The following is a 19,499-nucleotide window of genomic DNA, read 5'->3' as shown; positions in this document are numbered from 1 at the left end:
GAATATTCCTCGCTTTCGTTCGCGTGATTTCGATTGCGCATGCGACGGGCCGTATTCCAAAGAGTGCTCATTGCTGTTTCTCTCGTTAATCCGTCAACAAACCTTCGCCAGTAACCGCGTTTCTTAGCTTTAATCAGACTTTTCATTTGAAATTCTAATGCCGCGTATTTCCGATAATTATCTGGAGTTCCGTTCCTTCTAAACGAGATGAAGGCTGAAGCTTTTTTCGTTTTCAGCTCTGAGCACTCTTTGTCCCACCATGGGTTGGGAGAACGCATACTAGTTTGCGCGCTAGGTACTCGTTTCGTCTGAGCTTGAATTGCGGTGTCAAGAATCAAGCCAGCCAAAAATGTATACTCTTCCTCCGGAGGAAGCTCCTGTGATGTTTCTAGTTTCTCAGATATCGAGCTCGCGTAACGTTTCCAATCAATGTTTCGTGTGAAATCGTACGAAACATTGATTGTTTCCGATGGTCTTCCACGGTTGGTGATAGAAACTATGATCGGCAAGTGATCGCTACCGTGAGGATCACAGATTACCTTCCACTTGCAATCTAACTGTAGCGAAGTCGAGCAAAGGGATAAATCCAGCGCACTTGGTTGTGCTGGAGGTCTAGGGTTCCGTGTCATTTCTCCCGTGTTTAGAATTGTCAAATTGAAGTTGTCACACAGATCTTGGATTAGCGAAGAACGATTATCATCATATAAGCAGCCCCATCCTGTACCATGCGAGTTAAAGTCCCCTAAAACCAGCCGCGGTGAAGGAAGAAGTTCTATGATGTCTGCAAGCCGACGATGCCCTATCGAGACTCTGGGAGGAATGTAGATAGAAGCTATACATAGATCTTTGCCTTTAATATTAATTTGGCAAGCAACAACTTCAATTCCCGGTGTCGAGGGTTAATACGATAAAATGAATAGCACTTTCTAATCCCTAAAAGTACCCCTCCATAAGAGTCTTCTCGGTCCAGGCGGATTATGTTAAAATTATGGAAGTCGAGGTTGATGTTAGAAGTAAGCCAAGTTTCACTCAAGGAGAATACATCGCAATTATGAGTATGTATTAAGTGTTTGAAAGAATCAAGTTTTGGGATGATACTTCTGCAATTCCACTGAAGCACAATGATCATATCTTCGATTCTCAGTGGTAAATTATCCATCAAAAGATACGATCGCTGCAAGGAGGGGCCATTGTTCAGTCAACTGTTTTAAAAATGTCCTTACTGTTGGCAGTAGAGCAGTTAGGAAGCTTTTCAGAGGATCAGTAATATTGAAGGCTGTTAATATCCAGTCCACGATATCAGAAAATTTCAATAATCCAGCGTTTGTTGGATTTTCTGGTTGTGCTTTGGGGTCATTCGGGTTTTTTGATGCCCCAGGAAGTGCTGGGTACTCCTTATCATCCCTAAGTTTTTTGAACCCAGGAGGTGTTTGCTTCGGTTTTGAGTCAGCACTTTTTGTTTCCGTTTGGTTCTTTTGTGACGAAGAGGACAGTCTGAGGCCTTTACGAGGAAGCTTGGGAGAAGCCAGATTTTGTCTTTTCCTGCTTCCTTCAACCTGTGTGTAGGAAGGTCCTTCGCCTGGGTCGTCAGAGGTATCCTCTTCAACTGGCAAGATTGCAAACGGGTTCTCAGGGGTCGATGGAGTGGTTCTTTTTAAGATTTCCGCATAAGAACGTTTGGAACGTTCTTTCACGGATCGCTTCAATTTCTCCGCACGCTGTATGTACGTAGGGCACACCGAAAGATCATGAGGATTCTCCCCGCAGTAGCAACACTTTTCCACTGCTCTTCTGCAGAGATCGTCCTCATGGGCCTCTCCGCATTTGCCGCATCGCAGTTTGTTGCAACAATAGGTTGCCGTATGACCTAACTGTTTGCAGCTTGTACAATGCATTACCCGCGGTACATACAGCCGAACAGGTAGACGAACTCCACTCACTACCAAGTAATTTGGAAGTGCAGATCCGGCAAAAGTCACGCGAAATGAGTCCGATTGGTAAAATTTACCATCTATCGATTTGGAGTGCAATTGCTTGCACTCCAAAATTTTCACTGGATGAAGGTCGGGGTTTTTGAAACGGCCTACCCCGTCCTTCATCAGATCTTCGATTGTCAGACTTTCGTCACGGACCACACCGTCGATCTCCACCACATGAGACGGGACGTACACGCGGTACTCCTTCGTGAACAACTCGCTGGTAGCAATCGCGTTTGCTTGCTTCAGGTCGGACACAACAACGCGTAACTTGTTTGGCGAAACCTTATCTATTGTTTTTATTGCCGAGTAATGTTTTTCCAGGTCCCGAGCAATATTTAAAACTCTGAGAGACTTTAATTTGGGCCGGAAGTATACCACCCACGGACCCCCCGAGCCATCGTCTTGGTAAACTTTTTGGCGGGCAGGCAATATCTTAGAGGGAGATGGAGGCATCGGAGAGGGAGATGGCATCGGAGAGGGAGATGGTATCGGAGGGGGAGATGGTATAGGAGGGGTAGATGGCATCTCGGAAGCAAACTCAGCCTCTAAATGTTCTTCGTTCATTCGTTCAGCTTCGCCCTCCTCCGAGACACCCCCACTGTCATCAATATTCATATTTAAAGTGCGGGAGTAAAGAAGTCTCCCGCACTTGAAATGAGAAAGAAAGAAATAAAATGAAAAGAAAATATATGAATAGTAAAAGTTGAAAGAAAAAGTTTGAGAAAATACTTAACAGTATGTCACGGTAAGCTGTTAGGTGAGTTGCTCCTTCACTCCTTCGTTGTGCTTCAGCGTGACCTTGACTCAGGATTTGGCTGCTGCGATGCGGGTAGCAAACAATAGAAATAACTGCTGCCCGAGGATAGCACAATAGCGTCTACTGTTGATACCGATACAAAACCGGTGCACAGACAGAACTCACTTGCGGGGATGCTACTTTTTATCACTTTTATTTAATGCCTATACTACAGCCTCTGCTGTGATAGGCACCTTCGTCTTACCGATGTCGATTGTTAAAAAAACGCGTGTGCTCACTTCGAACATTCGGTTACGAATGACTTCGAATTTAAAACAGGTACCAATAAACTTAAAACTCTTACACTGAAGAAGAATACATGAAACATTCGAAATACGTATCTGTGATGGAACTCAGTGACAACATTTTAATAGAAATTATTGTAGATAGATCACTCAGATCAGGAAAACTGAACATTCCTGGAAATCAAAAAACCGTTACAAATGCAATGCCTAATTCTTCTAAGGCACTGATTTCTTCGAATTTAAAACAGGTACCAATAAACTTAAAACTCTTACACTGAAGAAGAATACATGAAACATTCGAAATACGTATCTGTGATGGAACTCAGTGACAACATTTTAATAGAAATTATTGTAGATAGATCACTCAGATCAGGAAAACTGAGTAGATTTAGATTACAGTATATCAAATAAGTACCCCCATTTTAATAGAAATTAATGTAGGTATATCACTCAGAACAGAGAAAATATTATTAACATGAATCTTCAGGTAGATTTAAAAAAATAACGATTAGAACAGGTACCAATAAACTTAAAACTCTTACACTGAAGAAGAATACATGAAACATTCGAAATACGTATCTGTGATGGAACTCAGTGACAACATTTTAATAGAAATTATTGTAGATAGATCACTCAGATCAGGAAAACTGAGTAGATTTAGATTACAGAACATTCCTGGAAATCAAAAAACCGTTACAAATGCAATGCCTAATTCTTCTAAGGCACTGATTTCTTCGAATTTAAAACAGGTACCAATAAACTTAAAACTCTTACACTGAAGAAGAATACATGAAACATTCGAAATACGTATCTGTGATGGAACTCAGTGACAACATTTTAATAGAAATTATTGTAGATAGATCACTCAGATCAGGAAAACTGAGTAGATTTAGATTACAGTATATCAAATAAGTACCCCCATTTTAATAGAAATTAATGTAGGTATATCACTCAGAACAGAGAAAATATTATTAACATGAATCTTCAGGTAGATTTAAAAAAATAACGATTAGAACAGGTACCAATAAACTTAAAACTCTTACACTGAAGAAGAATACATGAAACATTCGAAATACGTATCTGTGATGGAACTCAGTGACAACATTTTAATAGAAATTATTGTAGGAAGATCACTCAGAACAGGAAAACTGAGTAGATTTAGATTACAGAACATACCTGAAAATCAAAAAACCGTTACAAATGCAATGCCTATTTTTTCTAAGGCACTGATTTCTTCGAATTTAAAACAAAAAACAGGTACGCCTGCCAATTCGTCTTGAATACATGAAACATTCAAAATACGTAACTATGATGGAACTCAGTGACAACATTTGAATAGAAATTATTGTAGAAGAATACATGAAACATTCTAACTCGTAACAGAAAAAATAGGAAGATTTAGATTAAATCCTACAATCTCAAAAATAGAACTGATACACTGACGAAGGATGTAAACACAATATCAATTAAATTCAATGGTATATCAAATAAGTACCCCCATTTTAATAGAAATTAATGTAGGTATATTACTCAGAACAGAGAAAATATTATTAACATGAATCTTCAGGTAGATTTAAAAAACTAACGATTAGAACAGGTACCAATAAACTTAAAACTCTTACACTGAAGAAGAATACATGAAACATTCGAAATACGTATCTGTGATGGAACTCAGTGACAACATTTTAATAGAAATTATTGTAGATAGATCACTCAGATCAGGAAAACTGAGTAGATTTAGATTACAGAACATTCCTGGAAATCAAAAAACCGTTACAAATGCAATGCCTAATTCTTCTAAGGCACTGATTTCTTCGAATTTAAAACAGGTACCAATAAACTTAAAACTCTTACACTGAAGAAGAATACATGAAACATTCGAAATACGTATCTGTGATGGAACTCAGTGACAACATTTTAATAGAAATTATTGTAGGAAGATCACTCAGAACAGGAAAACTGAGTAGATTTAGATTACAGAACATACCTGAAAATCAAAAAACCGTTACAAATGCAATGCCTAATTTTTCTAAGGCACTGATTTCTTCGAATTTAAAACAAAAAACAGGTACGCCTGCCAATTCGTCTTGAATACATGAAACATTCAAAATACGTAACTATGATGGAACTCAGTGACAACATTTGAATAGAAATTATTGTAGAAGAATACATGAAACATTCTAACTCGTAACAGAAAAAATAGGAAGATTTAGATTAAATCCTACAATCTCAAAAATAGAACTGATACACTGACGAAGGATGTAAACACAATATCAATTAAATTCAATGGTATATTAAATAAGTACCCCCATTTTAATAGAAATTACTGTAGGTAGATTACTCAGAACAGAGAAAATATTATTAACATGAATCTTCAGGTAGATTTAAAAAAATAACGTTTAGAACAGGTACCAATAAAATTAAAACTCTTACACTGAAGAAGAATACATGAAACATTCGAAATACGTAACTATGATGGAACTCAGTGACAACATTTTAATAGGTAATTATTGTAGATAGATCACTCGGAACAGGAAAACTGAGTAGATTTAGATTACAGAACATTCCTGAAAATCAAAAAACCGTTACAAATGCAATGCCTAATTCTTCTAAGGCACTGATTTCTTCGAATTTAAAACAAAAAACAGGTACGCCTGCCAATTCGTCTTGAATACATGAAACATTCGAAATACGTAACTGTGGTGGAACTCAGTGACAACATTTTAATTTAATTTTTTTAGCCATTACCATTGCATATGTAAAGCATAAAAATTGTCATCACTCACCTGAGATTTTCTATCCTAGGCCTTCGGTGTCGATGCCGGCGTCGTCGCTCCTTCTTACATCTACAATCACAGTGCATTAAGCAGAGAAACACCGACGAGATCACCGTGATGATGAATGGAACCACGAAAAAATGGATGATCGTTTGCACCTGGTCCTCCCGGTTGTAGTAGGTCATGACGACCGTTTTGTTTTGTTTGGAGTAGTAGCATGGAAAGACTGCGCCCTCGAAGCCGTACATATCGGTAAAGTTTTTGCACTTGATCGCCGGTGGGTAACCGCAACCCTTGATATTCACTAGCAGTATCGCTTCGTCCGATCGCTCGATGTCGGTCAGATTGAACAGCTCCGAGGGCGTCGCATTGAAAGGAAACGTGAAGTTCAGATCGTCGATAAACGTCACATAAATATGAGTACACTTGAACACATCCGAGGTGCAACCCTCTCGGCACGAACTCCACGAGCAGTTGAACAGCCCGGTCATATCTTCGCGCCGCGTCGTAACACACATCGTGGGCTGTTCGACGAAATCTCCGACCAGCGTTGATATCGCCGGATCGACATACAGAGGAACCAGAAATAATAACGATGCTCCAGCCGTCACCGACAGGAACGCCAAACTGGAAGTAGTGTAGAAGCTGGCATTTTCGCGCAGCGTTCGTTTCGGGGGAGGGCCACTTTTCGCTTTCTTGGCAGCTGCCAACTCTAGCAACTTCTTCTTGCGTAGCTCTTCTGCTTGTTGCTCGAGCAGAAGTTCCGAGCTATCACTCCTCATTGTTGGTACAGCAGCCACTCAGCAAGTTGCACCTGGATTCTACCACTTTGCTGGCGCCGTCTGGATACTGCTTTGCAACAACAACAACAACAACAACAATAACAACAGCAACGACAACAACATTGACGACAACAGATAGGACGGTGGACCACCTCATCCCAATCCAACTTCACTATTTCCCCCCCTCTCGGATTGGTTTACAGACTTTAATTCACTTTGGGGGCTTCCTTCCAATATGCAAAGCTACACTTATTTCAACCGAAGCCATCTGTTTTATCCTTTTTGTTTTCGAAAACTAATTCGAAGGACGTATCACACTTGCAGCATCGAATCGAAGTTTAAAATTTTTAACGAAGCACAACTGTTTCGGAGGCACTGTCCTTGTCCTGTTGGTTTGCCTTGTATGTTTCTTCTCGGCAGGTGTTCGGGAGTAGCCAGGGCATAGACTACACGATTTCCTCACCGTGCATTTTATATTTGCTTGGTTTTTAACTCTTCACAGTAAAGGTATTTTCGAGCTTCATTCTACAAACGGCGAGATGGGTGGGTGGCACTGGTCACCCGCTTCATCTGACAGTTCACTAACACATATACTGACGATAGTACACAAATTACGAGCTTTGCGAGAGGAAGCTTTCGTTGGTCCTGTTCTGCTACTTTTGCTCACTGAATTAGGAAAGAAGGAAAAAGAAAATTATTCAATCAACCTGCACTCTCTCTCTATATATATATATATCTTTCTTTCCGTGAGAGTCTCTTTCACACGAGGGTCGCTAAAATCTCCAAACGAGAGAATCACTTTCTAGAAGAGCTACACGCGGTTTTTGCTTCGCATTTCATTCATTTCACCTGTGTGAGTTTTCAGACCGATCAGTCGGCGACGTTCGATTCAATGAGCGGAAGAAACGAAGTGGTTGCAGAGAGCCAACCCATTAAAGGTGTTTTTCCATTTCGCTGTGTAGCAAAGGTTGTCTGGAAGGAAAATTTTGCACTCGGTTTGATAAACTTTAAAGCAGGTCAAACATATTCTGTGATCAATGGACCTAAAACTAACAGATTTTACATATAATGGAAATATTTTGGAGTCCCACAACAAACTATTCGTCGAAATGTTACAGAAAATTTCTGACAAATTGAAAGACTTTCAACTCATTTAATTTATTTTACATTATAGCTGAGAACAATTACTAAAAATTCGAACTCTTTCAAGGGTGTCGCTATTCCATGAGAAAACATTATACGATCTCTCCATCGAAAACTTTTGGCCACGTATTTTTTCCACTTAGTCGTTAGGGTGATCATTTCCACGGGAGGCTGGCTAAAATATCGTTTTTGTTAGATTTTATTTTGGAAAACTGAATTTTCACTTTGGTAAATTTTCCTTTTCCTGTGCCACCGGAATCGGAAACTGGGAACCAGGATAGCCGAAATCAGTTTGTTCTGCCGTCTACTGATAATGACTGTCGAATGGGGTAGCTCTGAGGTCAGTTCAATTTTTTTTTTCGTTTTTTGTTTCGCCCCGCTAAGTGATGGTATGAAAGTTTCCATACACTTTACCCTATGATTCCAGAACCGAAGGTCGGATCCAAATGAAATTCAGAAGTTGTGTGTGGCATTACACTTTTTGCACATTTCACCCCATAATTCCGAAACCTGAAGCCAGATTCAAACAAAACACAGAAACTTTGTATAGATTTGCGTAAGACTATAAGAGCTTTCATTTGAATCTGAGTTTGTGAAAACCGGTTTAGCCATCTTCGAGAAAAGTTGATGCACCTTTTTCAAATTTTTTTTGCATATTTTACCCCATAAATCCGAAACGGGAAGTCGGATCCAAATAATATTCAAAAATTTTGTATGGGACCACAATACTTTCAATTTGAATCTAAGATTGTGAAAATCGGTTCCGCCAAAGTTGGTGCAAAAAAACGTTACATACACACAGACATTTTGCGTACTCGACGAACTGAATCGAATGGTATATGATACTCGGTCCACCGGGCCTCGGTTCAAAAGCCAGTTTCGACAGTGATTTCATAACCTTTCTATACGAGAAAGGCAAAACCTTTTTCAATCCGCCGAGTGGTGAAATGACGCCTTTCTCATATTACTTATATTTTCAAAAACAATACTAAAAGATTCTGTGAAGAATTTTTTTCAAACTGAAATAAAATCAAACACTTGCTTTGGGTATAAACTACCATAACATTTTCAATTTGTAAACAGTTATGTCAAGTTAATATAGATTTAAATGTGGCAACTCTGCACGCTATACAAAATTGAACAAGGCACGCTGTGTGCTAGAGGGTGGTGTTTTCTTCTTCCGTACCAGCACGTACCGATGCGTACCGGTTTTGCATAATTCTGTATGACAGTTTGAAAGTTTTGACACTCATCGCCCTATAATTTCGTAACCGGAAATCGGATCTGGATCAAATTGCGCAGCATCTATTAAGACACTGAGAGCTTTAATTTGAATCATGATTTGTGAAAATCGATTTAACCGTTGCTAAGAAATCGAAGTGAGTTCCGTTTTGTGGAGCTTTTCTTCATTATTACCGGTGCGTTCGGAAACGGAAACGTAGATTTATATATCCACTAACGAACAAGGTTTTCCAACTAGATGAATTTACCAGTAAATTTTACCAAAAAAATTGCACCTTGTTTCGCCATCATTTTGAATAAATACTAATGAAATTGAAAACTTTTCCCTTATCGTGCAGTAATATCGTAACTGAAAGTCGGATCTGGATCAACATTTCGGGGACTTTTCAAAGAATTACAAGACCTTTTATTTGCATCTTAGTTTGTACAAATCGGTTATGAAATTCCCGAGAAAATCGAGTGCACATTTTCTCATACATTTGCACATATTGCCTTGTAATGCCGGAACCAGAAGTCGGATACAGATAAAAGTCAATTTCGAGCTTCGGGACCATAATACCTTTCATTTGAATCTAAGTAATATAATCAGTGTTTTCAAACACGAAAAATCCTATTTTTGTGATTTTCATTGTTTTTCTTGGAACATATAGACTTTTAAACTTAACATATCCAAAGTTTAATAAAAATCGGTTCAGTGGGTAAAAAGTTATGGATTTAAAAAAGGCGAAAGTATAATGTCAAAGACATAACTGGCTGACGTTAATACGAATAAAACTGACATGCTTTTTTCACACATCCAAATGTTGATGATTTCACGTACTAATTGATTGATTGTGTATTAGGTGTACAACTTTGCTTCCGCCGTTTTTTCCCAAAATTTAAAGCTTTATTGCGAAAAAGTGCTTACAGATGTATTATTCAAAGTATTGTCCGTCACTAGCGACAACTTTCTCCCATCTTTCCGGAAATTTTCGGATCACGGCTCGAAATAGGAGTCCTTTTTTGACGCTATCCATGAAGCAATCCATTTTTCCAACTCTTCGAAGGATTGAAAATGTTGATCTGCCAGGCCGTGTGCCATCGAACGGAATAGGTGGAAGTCAGAAGGGGCGACATCTGGGAAATACGGCGGGTGGGGCAAGACTTCCCATTTCAGCGTTTCAGGTACTTTTTGACCACTTTTGCGACATGAGGCCGAGCTTTATCGTGTTGTAGGATGACTTTGCCATGTCGCTCTTGATACTGTGGCCGCTTTTCTTTTAGCGCGCGACTAAGGCGCATCAGTTACGTTCGGTAGCGATCTCCTGTGATGGTTTCACCCGGTTTTAAGCGCTCGTAGTAAATTGTTATTCATCTTTGAAGGTTTTTTCTCTTCCACCATCATGTTTATCTTCGACATCGAAATCACCATTTTTAAAACGTTGAAACCACTCCCGACACGTTCTTTTACACAGAGCAGCATCACCGTAAGTTTCTGAAAGCATTCGATGCGCTTCAGTTGTATTTTTTTTTCGAATTGTAACAGAAACGTAAAACTTCCCGCAAATGGCGAGAATTGGGCACATAAACAGACATTTTCGAGCGGGAATAATACGAAAACAAGAACAACTGTCACTGAAACGGCGATGACAACCCAGTTCAAATTCAGTCATAAATTCATTCAAATTGACAATCCATCCACATCAAATCTTTAGTGACCATCAGGGCTTGCAAATTGAAGCAAGGAATATTAACAAAAGGGTTTCACCATCTGTGCTATTCACACACAAGCAAGGAAAGCTGCTTCGTTCGTTCATTAGTTCATGAATATGCCCGCTATCTGAGACCTATGCTTCACGAGGTTAGCATTTGATGAATGGTTCTCATATGTAAGATGCCTAAGAAGAAACTAGATTCATAACGTTTAGTTCCGATGAATATTAATTTAAAGAACATTGCTTTTAATGTTTCTAGGATATGTACACAGTGTAAACTCCCAAGAAACAAATTGATCGTTCTGAAAATGGGCTCAAATGCAAAATTTCGGCTATAAAATGTTTAAAGTATGTTTGAAATGTGATCAAATTTGGTCTTAGAATGCGAACATTATGTTCAAAAATGATATCTGTAAACCTACACTGTGAAAACACCGTAAACATTGCCTATTTGACTTTGCTTCGCGTCATGTAGCACGCCGTGAAGCAAGGCCTTCTTTCTCATGCAATACTAACGAGAGCGAATCCTACATTTCATTACATTGCCATGGATTGCTTAGTTCATGTGTTAACTGAGACTGAGAGCACATGCAATTTACTATAGGCAAGGGAATTGATCTGCTCAGTAGCATATACTCTCACGTATCCAGTTTCTCTCTAATATTGGTCTCTCATTCAGCTATGTCAAGCAAAGTGTTCACAGCAGATGTTTTTTTGTTGCTTCGTTCGTTTGAGGATTCACAATACAAGCCCTGGTGACCATATAGGATTTCTAATTTTGAGTTGAAATCAATATTACATTAATTTCAAAAACTTTCTTGTCAAACCAACCTCGAATATACAAATTATATAGCGATTTGAAATAATATCCACATATTGTATGTTGGGAATTCTAAGCGTAGACCAAAAGTATTCAAAAATCCTTAAAAAATGCATAAGAAATAGTAAAATATGATTCACTTATAACCAAATAAATAAACACATAATTATAACGAAATGAAACAAATCAATAATATTTTCCACCCTAGTTTCCACAACTATAAACCTAGTCTATTCTAATTCCTCTCTTTTGGAATATGCAAGTATCAGTTGAAACTAAGTAGAACAAACAGAGAAAGTTCTTGTAAAAATCAATAAATTCTGGGTAATTCTAAAGATTTTTTTGTTTGATATAGTGATAACAACAAATCTGGTTTGATGCAGACAATGTTTCCTTGAAACAACCAATATTTCGATAGTCCCACGACGAAAGGGTCTAAATGCAAATGACGGTGTCTCTCTTTTACTTGTTTATTTCACGATTTACCGGATTGATTTTGTATTTGACGCCTTAGTTTTCGCAAAACTTTCAAGGTAAAATCATAAGGTTTCAATTTATATTGAAAACTTTCAAGAAATTACAGTAATGGCTCTCTAATAATCACGAAAGTAAACAAAGAGAGACTGTCATTTGCAATTAGGCACTTTTCCCATGGGACTAACGATTTGTTCCAAACAATCAAGCCAAATAAAGACTGCCCCAGAAAGTATGAAACCGCTGCCATTTCGCAATGGTTCAGAATCTGTCAATTTTTATGGTTGCGTCCTGTTGTTTACACTCTTCTCTACCCACTTGTGCAGTTGTTTATTCGTTTCCATTAGTTTGTTTCGAAATGCGTGGACTTTCAGCAGAACAACGTCGAAAAATTGTGTACAAATGGTGCACAGAATGCGGACTGTCACTGAGAAAAATAGCGAAAATGAAAGGAGTAAGTGAAAAAGCCGTGCGAAATGCAATCAGGAAATTCGGTGATGATAACGCCTTTGACGATAAACCGAAAACGGGTCGAAAAAAAGGTCCTGCTAATCCTCAGTTGGATAACCGTATACTGAAGGCGTTCGAGCAAAAGAAGGAGGTTTCAGTTCGTGATGTGGCAAAAAGTGGGCACTTCGAAGTCAAATGTTATTCGTGCTAAAGAACGTTTGAATCTTCGAACCTATAAGAAGCAGAAACAACCAAAACGTAGTCCGAAACAAGAAGCATCGATCAGGCCGAGAGTTCGAAAGCTGTACAATACGATTCTTGCTGGAAATTGGAACTGCATAATCATGGACGACGAAACCTACGTGAAACTCGATTACAAATCCTTGCCGGGACCACAATATTATACGGTGCGAGAAGACAAGTGTTATATCATTCCGAGACATCGATTGAAGTCGAAAAATTTGGTAAGAAAGCTATGGTCGGGCAAGAAATTTGTAGCTGCGGTAAGATTTCGAAACCCTTCATCACCACTGCTTCAATGAACAGCGAAATATACATCAAGGAATGTTTACAAAAACGAATTCTACCCATGATTCGAAACCACAAGGATCCTGTTGTCTTCTGGTCAGACCTTGCTTCTTGCACTACTACAAATCAACGGTAGAAGGGTATACTACCAAAAATGTCACTTTCGTCCAAAAAGGCATGAATCCACCAAATTGACCACAACTTCGACCAATTGAGGAATTTTGGGCATTAACGAAGGCACATCTTAGGAAACATGTCTCGGCAGCCGAAACCATTCAACAGTTCGAAAAAAAATTGGAAAGAAGTGTCAAGACTTGTCGCCAAGAAGTCTGTACGGAATTGAATGAGGAACGTTCGCAAGAATGTGCGCCAGCTAGTCTACAATGGCTAAGTAACAAATGTTGAGAATAATATTCTGTTGTTGTAGTCTAATACTATCAGTATATCGAATAAAATTTTAATATCTAACACTTGTGAATTATTTACAGCGAAATCAAAGTGCGTCCATACTTTCTGACTTCATTTTTTTCGCGCTCATTAAGTTATCTTCAGATTTATACATTAAGAATACCAACTGTATACGTTTTTCATATTATTGTGAAACTTTAAAGTCCGTTTAGTTCCATAGGGAGTCCGATTTCGCCCCGCAATTTTTAAACATTGGATTTTGGGTTGGTCACTTCATGGTGACTTAGTACAAAAACTAATGCATTTTTTTTTTCAAGCCACAAATTGGGAATTGTAGCTGAAAGTTGAAACTGTAGATAAATTTCATAAAAACCTAAGTGTGATGGGTGTTTTCTTCAATTTTCAAAAAGTGTAAAATTTGGGACTGGTTGGTCATTTCATCGCGACGTTTTACAAAAACTAATGCATATTTGTCCAAACCATAAGTTGATAATTATTGCTGAAAGTTGAAATTACTCAACGTTGGGAAAAAATCAAAATTTCGAAAATTTTCAGAAGTGATTTTTAGACAAAAAATCACTACATCATTAATAAAAGCAACATGTGCTATGATTAAAAATAGTTTTGATAATAGTAAAACCAATTATGCAGCTGATTTAAAAACATTAGCCATGCCATACCATTTTGCGTGGATAACGTAAGCAGAAGTAACAGGAGCGCAGACTACCGCTATGCCAATTCAAACGCGCCATTCATACACTGCGCCTACCGTGTGTTCGTGACTTGCTGACGATGCTGCGCTCCTGTTACTTCTATGAATTAAATTTATGCATTTTATCTGGTTTAATCTAAATAGTGCAGTGTAATCAGTCAGCTGGAATGAAAACAGCCTTTCGTCGCTATAATCACTATCTGGAATGTGGCAAAAATATGTTTGTTCATATTAACCACCCTACGTGCATCGGAAATATTACAGTCATTATTTCTCAGTTGCGGCTCAGTTGCGAATTTATTCAGTAGAGATTTTTTCATTGAAGAAAATATAATACTTGAATCTTGCACGAATCACTTCGGTGTCGAACTGAAGCGTAGAGAAAATTTATCATCGGAGACTCTTCTAATATTAGTCATTAAGTTTCGCTGACACAAAAAATTACTTGTGAATTTCGAGGTTCAGAGTTTTGTGGATGCTTGTTTCATGAAAAAAAAAACTAGGTATAATGGATACATTTTTCAGTTTCCTGAAAGTGTCCGTCTTAGCCCATGTCTCCCCCACTAAATTTATGACCTGACTTCTTAACCTGGATTCCGAACCTGAATGCTGCAACTGAATTCTGAGCCTGTCCCTGATTTCGAATTTAGTTGTTGAATCCAGTTTTAGAGTTCAGTTTTGCCCTAGAATTTTAGTTTTGTCGTAGATAAATAAATGGTGACAAGAAGACAAAAGAGTGTCTGAATCTACCAAATTTGTTTCGTATTATTTAATTGCACGGAAGGGCCGTAATTAGCTCTGCGCCTAATTCGTATTACTGTTTTTGAATTAGTTGATTTTAACAACAAAGTTATCTAAATAACTATGAAATTTGTTAAAATTGAGAATTTAATTTGCTGAAAAAACTCGTATTTTTAAAGAATGAGTTTAGTTGATGAATATACTGGACACAATCCAGCAATATTTCAATCCAACACGAAATGCTCATTGCGACTAATTTTGTTATTAAAATCAACAAATTTATTTCTATTTATCTATCACCATTATTGCTGAAGGACAGTACAAAGAAAAAAAAATGAAATTGGTTTTATTAACCAGTTTATTAGCCAAAAACTCATGAGAAGTGTCAAAAAAAAAAAATCCATTAAAAAGCTAAAAAGGACAGCCTTGTTGAAACTGCTTGCAAATTGTTTTGATGTTTTTCTCATGTGTTACGATATTTCCATATGTAAATTTCTAAACCGATATGTAAAAATGACGTAAACTCTTAGTGGAAAGTGTATTTATTCAGAATTTGTGCGCATTTGATGCGATTGTGCGTAATAATGTTTTTACGCGGAACAGTTTCGAATGTTGCACTCTAATTGTACATGTCAAATGATGTTTTTCCAACCTTCCGGGCTACGCCGTCCGGTGTACACCTTGTATTCGGCTTTTGTTTTCCGAGTGCTCACAGTTTTCAGTGAGAGAATCGATTTCGCGAAGTCGAATGAAGAAGACAGCGATTTAGAAGAAAAATTTTCAAAAAGAAGTTTATGTTTCGTTTATGTCTTTTTCTCCAATACAATATCGTTTTTATACCTGCCAATATAGAAAAAAACAACCGCGACTGAATTTTTTTTCGGTGGTAGTGTGCCATCTAGTGGCTAGTAGTCATTACGGTGTTAAGGTTTTTCCGGTGACAGTGCGCCATATAGCTACAAATTGCAGAAGTCAATTCAACCATTTATGTTGGTTGAAAACAACGTTTTATTTCTCTAATTCAAGTGGTTTCAATGATCTAATTTCTCTAATTGAAGTGTAAGTAGCTAAAAAATGACAGCACATTTAATTGATAAATTGAACTAAAAAATAGCCATTTCAACAAATATTTTATTATTATTAAAGGAATGAGAATTAAAAAATCTAAATTAGCAAAAGTAAGATTTTTTTAGTTGTCTCAAAAAATAACTAACTAAAATCAGAAAATCAACTAATTTTTTCGCCAAAATGCTGATTTCGGTCTTTCCGTGTGTATGCTGAAATATGTTTGTCATACTTGAGCATAGATGCACCGTCACAATTCTGGAAGCGATGCAATAAAAAATGGAAAATTCACATCTACTAATACGAACGGTTCTCTATATTCGGAAGTGTGAAAGGTCCATGTGAGCTTTATTCGTACTCACACCCTTCAGTTATGTCTGTGACATTACCCACCTGTCTATTTTTTGATATCTTATTACGACTTGATGATCGGGTACGCTGACTACCAACCCTGATTCTTTGCATTCAACAGATGCCAATTTCACCACGCAACCAACAAAGAATTTATCGAGCGGACAGGAAACTCTTCTGTTGACAATTTTCCAAAATGTCCATGGGTTTGCCATCCTAAATTTTTTTGTCAAAATAATTACGTCGGCCACTTTGCTGTGCACATTGTAAACGAAAAACATAATTTTAAATTCACAAAATCAATTTTCCAGCATCCATTCAAATTGTTTTCCGTTTAAGTTAGGTTCAATTAAGCGAACTATTGTTCAACATATTGATCAAAGTGCCATTAAAGGTGTAAAGAAACGGACCCATCAACAATAAATCTCTCACACTGCTGGGCTTGGCAGATGACACCAACACCCGTTATTAAATTATAGCAAGAGCATCTCGATTATGATATGGGTTCAGAAAAAAAACGAGGTCTATATTCAGCTTCAAACGGCCAGCACGGAACTCATCCCTCGAGCACCCCCACCGTTTCCCTCCAGACAATCTCTAAGCTCAAGTCGATCGGAAAACACCTCCGGCAGTTCTGCCTAACACAAACGCACCAAACAGCAAAGTACACCCCTTTCTCACCTAATTAGTGCAATTAACGTTTGATTTTATTACGGCAGGGATATCTCTTGTGGCACTTTTCGTAATCCCGTCACACTTTACTGCTGCTATTTTCCTGCACTAGCTCGACCTAACAGTGGCCCGCAACAGCAACGGTAGCAGTCTATATTCACAGTCCACTGTTTACCGAGCACCCGTTAGTCGGTCGGTCTAACCGGAACACGACAAGACACTGAGGACTATTTTTAATTCAATCCTAATGTGGTAGGATTTTGATTATAAACCTCACAGTTGTCACTGTGCCGAAAGCAACCGGATTAATTTAAGTTCTCGGGAATAAACAGATGGATCCCCGTATCGTGGGGACGGATTGTAGCACAGGTAGTTTCCGGTGACTGTTAAGCGTTAGTACGATTCGTAACTTTCGCAGCTCTCATTCATTTTTCATTGCATCAAGTGTTTACCGTTATTTTTTCTTCGCCTTCTTCTTCAAATACAGTCGTCTTTTGTTACTCAAATCCTTCTACAAATCCAAACATAAACTCAACACTAATCCACTCTACACTGACCAGTCGCCAGTTGCCAGCTTCGTTTCCAGCTAGATGAGATATCACCCTCGATTTCCACTTATGTTGTTTCTCGCACAAAAACAGCTGTATATAGCCTTACTTTTATGATTATTTTATTGATTTTATGATATTCTCCCGTCGGAGGGCAAAGCACAAGCACTTTTTCACTTCACTTCTATTTTTTGTTGTTGTTGTGTGTGGTTGAAACGCCGAGTACCACAATATTGTTTTTTTTTTCACGTATTCTTCGCTCTGTTCGCCACCAGAAGCACGTCACAAATAACTTCCAAATAGCCGCCTACTGCTCGGCCAAAGCTTTCTGAAGTTGACTGTACGTCGAACGATGCGGAAAAGGACGATATTTTCCTTCGTCTCAATATTTGCTGGGTGCCTTTTCGGCAGCTCTCGAAAGGATATGATGGGCGGCAGAGCCATTGTTGACCGTGGCACACATATTGTTCCGCCCGGTAGGTGGTAGGTAGGTAGCTTCGTTCCACTCCCGTCCGACCAACACTAATCGGATCTTCTGGTCCGGTGCCAGTGCAGCGCAGCGTACATATTTCCCGTGTCAAAGGCCAAACAGATTCGAAAGTGGGTGGCGTGCCTGTAAATAAGTAATAAGATTTGTTCTCATTAGGTGACCATAGAATGCGAAGAAAAGGCAAATGTTTAGTTGATTGCAGGTTGTGCTTTGTGAATCGAGCTGAGGATCACATCATTGTAAACAGAGAGAACGTGATTGCTGTTTTGCGAGGATGTGTCAATATTTGTTTTTCAACTAAACCTGAGATTAGAATCCAGTATTTTGGATGCCGAGACTGTCGGTTTAATAGCAAATCAATTATTTATTTCGTTACCATGTGTTATTTTTCCGTTTAAAAAAAGACAAAATCAAGTTGAAGTTTCTTCAGTCGGTGTTGAACAGTCGTTCGCACCGCACGCGTATAGCTCTTGGCTCCTGGAATTTTTTTCTGGCTACCTAGAGTTTCATTGATTCAAGGCTTCAGTCTTTTTCAAGGCTACCTGAATCACTAACTAAGTGATACAAAGAGTGATATTAGAGTGACTAAGTGATACAAAGAGTGATATTAGAGTGACTAAGAAATTAATCAGCCTTTTTTAAGGCTAGCTAGGAGTCTAATCGAAGACTAATTTAGCCTAGTTAATTTAATTTAAAATTTCATTAATTTCAAAAATGCCTGCGTCCAACCGGAAAGGCAACAAGCCTAAGGCTAAAAATAATTCAATACGGAATAAATCACAATCCGTTATTCAACATTTTTCTAATAACATTCACGATCTTATAGAATCTGAATGTAAAAATAAAAGACAACGGACGGATTTCCCTTCCGTTGATTCTATGCCGTCTAACAATATTTACGAGATTCTTCCTGAATCCGATTGTAGCGACATAGAAGAAAATTCTTCAAAAATTCCCAAAATGGACGCTTGTCGTTCTGGGAAGAAACATCAATCTATGCCACCAGTGACGGTGATGATTTCCGACTTCAAAGCATTCCGTACTGAGCTTTCTACTTTTCTCCCGGAAGTAAAAGTCTCATTTCAAATCGGACGAAGAGGAGAATGTCGAGTCTTGGTGGATGGATTGGAAGATTACGAACGTCTTATTCGATATTTGTCCGAGAAACTTCATAAATTTTATTCATATGATATAAAATCAGACAGACCCTTCAAGGCTGTCTTGAAAGGATTATCAAACGATCAAAGTATTGATGAAATTAAAAATGAACTAAAAGAATTGCTTGGTTTTGCCCCTTCCCAAGTAATACTTATGAAAAAAAGAGCGAATGGTACTTCTAAACCACGCTCTGGAATTTCCCATGAACTTTACCTAATACACTTCAATCGAAGTGATGTAAACAATTTGAAAACTTTAGAAAAGGTACGTTTCATTTCCCACATTAAAATTCATTGGGAACATTATAAACGGCATAATCGTATTGCAAACTTAACGCAATGTCGTCGTTGCCAAGGCTTCGGTCATGGAACCAAAAATTGTCATATGGATATACGGTGTTTGAATTGTGGTAAATCGCATTCGA

The 19,499-nt window shown here is 38.2% G+C and overlaps 1 protein-coding gene across 2 annotated transcripts in view; it reads right to left on the bottom strand.

Annotated features, from left to right (window-relative positions):
* Positions 1–19,499, bottom strand: part of LOC131426892 (protein tipE) — a 193,256-nt gene that overhangs the window by 119,591 nt on the left and 54,166 nt on the right. Inside the window, exons 2-3 of one of the 2 annotated variants that reach the window (XM_058589644.1) lie at positions 16,889–18,040; positions 5,807–7,245 (exon numbers count right to left, since the gene is read on the bottom strand). In XM_058589644.1, coding sequence (XP_058445627.1) covers positions 5,807–6,579 — 773 coding nt within the window. In that variant the 5' untranslated portion in view covers positions 6,580–7,245; positions 16,889–18,040. The remainder of the gene's footprint in view (positions 1–5,806; positions 7,246–16,888; positions 18,041–19,499) is intronic. The other variant, XM_058589645.1, reaches the window with a different exon arrangement.

The sequence above is a fragment of the Malaya genurostris genome, chromosome 2, assembly GCF_030247185.1.
Source record: "Malaya genurostris strain Urasoe2022 chromosome 2, Malgen_1.1, whole genome shotgun sequence".
Lineage (NCBI taxonomy): Eukaryota > Metazoa > Arthropoda > Insecta > Diptera > Culicidae > Malaya > Malaya genurostris.
Note: the sequence above shows the minus strand (reverse complement) of the source record. Positions and strands in the feature narration are given on the sequence as shown.